This window comes from Pinus tabuliformis, chromosome 4_1 (genome assembly GCF_031772625.1).
Source record: "Pinus tabuliformis cultivar Carrire ecotype Pingquan chromosome 4_1, CPIR1, whole genome shotgun sequence".
Taxonomy (NCBI): Eukaryota; Viridiplantae; Streptophyta; class Pinopsida; order Pinales; family Pinaceae; genus Pinus; species Pinus tabuliformis.
The window spans coordinates 808566410-808573032 of NC_142303.1; the positions used below are offsets into that span (position 1 = coordinate 808566410).

The 6623-nt window shown below is 33.6% G+C and overlaps 1 protein-coding gene across 1 annotated transcript; it reads left to right on the top strand.

Annotated features, from left to right (window-relative positions):
* The first annotated feature begins 336 nt into the window (after positions 1 to 336).
* Positions 337 to 1798, top strand: LOC149178691 (gibberellin-regulated protein 7-like). Its single transcript, XM_089423701.1, has 4 exons — positions 337 to 664; positions 760 to 810; positions 1278 to 1386; positions 1505 to 1798. The coding sequence occupies exons 1-4, from the start codon at positions 581 to 583 to the stop codon at positions 1684 to 1686; spliced, it is 426 nt and encodes a 141-aa protein (XP_089279827.1). The 5' UTR covers positions 337 to 580; the 3' UTR covers positions 1687 to 1798.
* The last annotated feature ends 4825 nt before the right edge of the window (positions 1799 to 6623 follow it).

Here is a 6623-nt window from a genome sequence, read left to right on the forward strand (position 1 = left end):
ATTCACATGACAGACTCCGCTTTTGTTCATCCTCTCTTCTGACTCTGTGGGCGAATCCAAAATGTAATGTTTTCACTATGCACAAATATCCCTGGCCCATCCGTCACGGATGCCCATTCCACCAATTACAAGCTTAACCTGTGAGCCGTGCATGCACTTGGGACGTGGCCTGCACGAAATAATCCTGACCGGGACCCCTCTGTGCGACATTGTTTGTCTAACATAGCCCGCATATTTGAGATGAGACACCTTCTGCAGAAAAAGGCCCTCTGATAAATAAACATTTCCGTCCCCAATGACCCACATCCACTGCATCTCTTTTTGCGCGAATATCTATAATAGTGATTGCATGTGAAACATCGGAAAATGTTCTGAACAATTGCAGGTTCATGACCGAAAATTACAGCAGTGAAGCACCTCAACTCTTCTATTTATACTTTCGTATCTCTTCTTCATTTGCATACCCATCCAGGGATCTGAGTGTAGTGGGCAACTGTTGTTGTGTAATTTCACTTTTTCTCAGAGCTGACATTGTTTCAAATTAAGCAGCCTGCAATTATCAAGATAACAGAAAGATAGTATGGCCGCAAAATTGCTGCAACTGCATACTTTCTTGGCACTCACTGCAGCTATTGTACTCTGGATACCTTCGTATAATATATTGGTAAATGACCATTCTGAAATTTCAATATGTATGTATTTATATTAATGTATTATGCTAGGTTCGCCATTAACTCACTGGATTGAGAAATATTTCAGGTATTGGCTGATCCTTCTGGGCGCATATTGTATCACTGGCAACCTGCAGAGGTAAATAATTAAGGTGATGTTTAATTAGACGATGAAATGTTTTTTTTTTTTTTTAATCTGCTAATATAATTGCAGTGGGATTATGATTTGTTGTTATTTAACATGTATTTTTAAATGTATAAATAGATTCAACAAAATATAAAATGTCTGAGTCATTAAATTTTTGTAAACTAAATAATTTAGATTTATCACATATACAAAATATATATGTTATTTTAAACTAAATTATCAACCAGATATAAATAATTAATATTAACTACACTATTCTTTTCCGGATGAAAAAACTGAATATTATATTATAAGAGAGATATAAGAGTTCAAATATTTACATCTGAAAAAGACCCATTAAATTTAGTCAAAATGGCATCAGCATGGGATTAACTACACTGTATTTGCAATTATTTGATATGGTTATTGCCCATAATTTCCTACTTACTTGAATTCATTTTGCTTGTGATTGAAATTAGCCAATTAGTGGAGGAAATAGCAATAATGGCAGTCCAAAGAAGCAGCAGCCACCTCCACCCTATGGGGCTCAGTCACCCTCTAGTGGCTCCGGGACTCTTCATTCTTCTGGTGGGTAGGAACCATTGAAATTTCATGTTAAACTTTATGTTTATGTAGTTTGCTAATTGCTCTGGACATTCATCATAGTTATAATGGGGTAACATATTGTTTTTTTGGGGGAGGTCAGATTGCGGGCCTGCATGCTCAAAGAGGTGTTCGGCTACCCACCATTTGAATGCGTGCATGTATTTCTGTGAATATTGCTGTGCCAGATGCCTGTGTGTTCCACCAGGGACTTATGGCAATAAACAGTCCTGCCCTTGCTACAACAACATGACAACCAAGGAAGGCAAACCCAAGTGTCCTTAAACTGAGATTTGTTATGGAAAGCGATAATAACATGACTAAGTTGTAAGTTCTATTTATCATTAATAATACTGTATCGTCCGTGACTCTGGCCGATTTGAGCATAGGGGAAGAAATGTATGTGCATTCATCCTTATTTTAAAAATTTTCAAAATCATCCCAAGTGTCAAAAGTAACTGATATCTATACATCTTGTAGAATAATAAATTGATCACTAGAAACTTTAAAGATCTTTTAATAAATTAATCAATAGCAACTCTAAAGATCTTTTAATAACGATAGTGGATCAATAGCACCTCTAAAGATCTTTAAATAACTTTAGTGGAATAATAGATAACTTAATCAGCAGCAGCTTTAAAGATATTTCCATAACTTCAGTGGAATAACAGCTTTAAAGATCTTTTCATAACTTTAGTGGAATAATAATTTATTGAGTAGCAACTTTAATGATATACTTTAATGGAATACTCTTAATACTAATTTAATGAGGGGTAATTTCAGCAATTTCAAAGTTATTTTTCTCTTTATTGTAATAAAAATTTAATGATCTTTACATATTTATTCATGAATATCTGTGTGGATATATATTTTTATTTTTCCAGCAATCCAATTATGTCAAAAGTAGAATTTGAATGTATAATGGAATATTAACTTAATGAGTAGCAATTTCAACAACTTTAAAGATATTTTTGTCTTTACTGTAATAAAAATTTAATGATCTTTACATATTTATTCATGAATATCCCTGTGGATATATATTTTTGTTTTTCCAGCAATCCAATCATGTCAAAGGTAGGCTTTGAATGTTTATGGGGTACTTTGAATGGGGCATTACCCTAGGTGCAGAATAAGGGTTGTTTTATTTCTTAGTCATGCTTATTTCATATATTGCAAATTTGCAGTTAGTAGAGGGGTAAAGTAAATACAAGTTCTGAATTCACAGCTATGTGGTATTCACTAGAGTTTGTTAGGAAAAAGGTTTTTTCACAGCTATAAGTAATGGTGGATTAAAAAATGGTAATAGATTAGATAATCTATAAAGTATAAGTGACAAATATTGGCTTAGATTACAGACACTAGGGTAGATTAGAGACATTAGGGAGGTGGTAGCCTCTTTTGAGCATGTGTCATTCTGTCACATTCTTTGAAAACTCAACATTAAGGCTAATGGGTTATTAAAGGCAATATCGACCCTCCCTATTGGCTCTATTGGTCTATATGAATATGGGGATGGAGAATAGATTGAATCCATGGAGACCAATCTTTCTCTCTAAGTGATGCAAGATACAAGAATTGAAAAGGGGTCTCACCTGAGTTTTGAAGCTATGGTTTTTTCTAGATGATACAGTTTCAAGAAATTTTCTCCAATAAGTACATTTTTGGGGTACATTGGCACTCAAATACATAAATATGACACCAAAATGTATATATTTTTTCTTTATAATTTTTTCCTTTGGAAAAAAATTATAATACTAACTTTATGTATAAAAATTAAAAATAAAATAAAATTATATTCTTATTTATATAGTAAAATAATAATTTATAAATATAAATATTTGAAATTATAATAATGTCCAAAAAATTATAAACCAAAAATTTATATTAATTTTAAAAATAATTGTGTAAATAAACTTTTAATAATGTGAAATAGGAAACATATTTTTAGAATTTTTATATGAACATGTTGAAATTATAACCTTTTAAATTATCATAAAAAAATATTTTAATAAATTTATTATTTTTATTATTATTATTATTATTATTATTATAGATATATATATATTTTAAAGAAAAGGTTTTTATATAAATATATACTGTTAATTAATATTCATCGCTTTTTTATTTATCAACCTTAAAAAAATTAACAAAAAAATTTCTTAAATCTTTTACCATATAATTTTTTTAATAATTAAATTAAATAATTATTTATTTTTTCTTTTTAGTTCTTTTTTGGTAAGCTGGAAACAATTTATATTAATATAAATAAGAGAATTACATCACCAGTATTCAAGATAGTTGAAGCATTAATACCACAATGCATACTTCTCATGAGGTCCCAATATTGGATACCTATTTTACAACGACTAAAATATAGTAATAATACCATATAAGGGACCATAGAAACATGAGCCACATGGCCAACAAGGACAATGGAACCACAAAACAATAGAGACAAGTTCCACAACACATTTCATGAGTCGACTACATGAGAAGACAGAGCGTTGGAGTAACAATAAAAACAAAGTAGAACAGACAAATACAACAACATATCCCACGAGTAGCTTGGTGAAGCCAAATGGAAAGGGAACATAACCATAATGAAACCATGTATCTAGAGAAAGAATATTACCGATGTATGCAAACCACATAGGACCTATTTTAAATTTGGAAACTATGGCCAAACTCCACCTTGGATAACTCATATGATGGAGATGATATTTTTATTGGATTCCTCTTTCTGAGAGGTGTAGGATTGATCTAAAGATCATCTCATTCTGACATGTATAAATGGAATTATGAATTTATTTCTTTTATGGACAAATTGTCAAGGTTGGCCAACAATCTAATGTAGGCTCAGAAGCCCAAAAGTCATGTTTCTTCACCCTCAACGTTGCATATAGATAGAAGGAACATCTACCTCATTTGGACATTCATCATCTCACACATCTTTGTCTCTCTCCTCGTCTGACTAGGTTGTATGAATTGCATGGCAACCTTCTCCTCAACATGTGTGAAAGTTTGACTATGGTATTCTGATTTTTGCATTGACCAAGTTGCAGTAGGTTTGACCAGCGTTGACCAAGCAATGTTTGACCTTGTTTGGGTGTGATTTTTGTGGGAATATTTCTGTTTTGGCATGCCACATTCTTTGGCACAGAAACCGATATTTTGTGTGTTGTCTGACCAACTTTGACCACAACAAGTTTGACTGATTTCTTCAAGACTGTTTTGGGCTGATTTGGACTGTCTTTGGAAGCCAAATTGACTGGGTTTGACCAAGCTTATTTGAAGGAATAATTCTGTTGATTTGACCAACTTTGACTTTCTGGTTAGGGCATCCTATTGACTGTAGTTTGACTGAACATATTTGATTATATTTGGGCAAGTGAATTTTGTATATTGTACTCTCTCTCTCTCTGTTGAACTTTTAAATAATAATAAGAAGACTTGATCAAAGGATTCCCCACATTGGGTTTTTTCCCTAGCATCCATCAAGTATTGTGTCCTCTTGTCTTGACTTGTCTTCTGCTTTTTATTTATGTTCTATATGCATTTACTATCATGTTAATGTGATTGCTAATCTGGAAATTGATATTGGGCTAGTAAGAAAAATTGAAGTAAATTGGTCTTAAGCATAGAACATACCATTGTTATTTAAAATTAACATGGTATCAGAGTTGAGGTGAAGAAAAAGCCCAAGCAAGAGTGAAAAGAGAAATCACTGAGAAGAGCAATCACTAAGATTTGTTAGACAAGGACAAGATTCAATGGCCTCTGCATCTTACTTCAAACCTGATGAGAAGCTCAATGATAAGTTTGGTTATCATGCACGGAAGATGCCTCTTGATTTGACTTTAGAAGAGCAGGATGTTATGGACTATGTGTAGGGAAAGATTACTGAACCTCCTTCAAATGCACTGACTTTTGCTAAGACAAAGTACAAGAAAGGTGAAGTCAAAGCTAAGAAGCTCATCGAGGATTCTATTAATAAGCATTTGGTTGCATACATCTCCGATTTGAACACATCTAAGGAGATGTATGACAAGTTGGTTGGCATGTTCAAAGTTGGCAATGCAAACCAAGTCCTCTTTCTCAAAAACAAGTTGAAGGACATAAATAAGGGAAGAGGTGAAGATATCCAATCCCAGTTTATGAGGATTATCGAGATAAAATATGATATTCTCTCAATTGGAGAAGTTATTGCTGATAGGGAGCTCACTCACATTGCCCTTGGAGGTCTCCCTCATGAATGGCATGTGTTCAACACTACTATCCTCAATAATGACAAGATTCCAGGTTTTGATGAATTGTTGACTAGATGTACTCAAGAAGAAACAAGGATGATGGAGAGAGACATGCCTTCAAATAGGAATGATCCTACTGCATTCTTCGCTCATGCTAAAAAGAAGAACAATACAGGTTCAAAGAAGCAATGTCAAGGAAGACTGGGATTCAAAGATGGAAGGAAGGGAAGATGCTTCACTTGTAACAGGTTTGGCCACCATGTTAGGGAGTGTCCTAATAGAATGGATACACCTCGGGATGATGACAACAAAAACCACAACATATTCAGGGGCAACAACAATCAAAGGAATGGTAGATTCAACGACAAAGGAAAAAGGAATGCTCCCGCTACTCAACTTGGAAATCTCGACCTCCCAAAAGATCAAGAAACTCCAGGTATGATGAATCTAATATTGTAGATAAAAAGCAAAAATAATTTTATCTTATATCTTCCCTCTCTACTGCCTCTCCACTGGATACCTTCGGAAATGGGTTGATTGATAGTGGTGCCTCAAGGGACTTTACTCGGTATAAGGAAGCTCTTTCAAATCTTAGAGAAAAGGATACAAATTTGGAAATCATTCTTGGGTACAATGCCACCAATCCCATGAAGGGAGTTGGGAATGTTACTCTTCAATTGAATCAAGGTAACACCATTCATCTACAAGAAGTAATATATGTACCCGATCTAAAGAAGAACTTGGTATCGATCTCGGCGATGAAAGACAAAGGATTCAAGGTGGCATTCATTGATGGAAAGGTACGTGTTTGGAAACTAAATTTCAAAAAAGAATTTACTCTTAGATTCAGGGTTGATAACCTATATCAATTTGAAGGAAGTCCATTGGGAGCTATGTCTTGTGACACATCTTTTCAATACGAATTATGGCACTGGAGGTTTGCTCATCTAAATTATAAGGCTTTACTTGATGCAA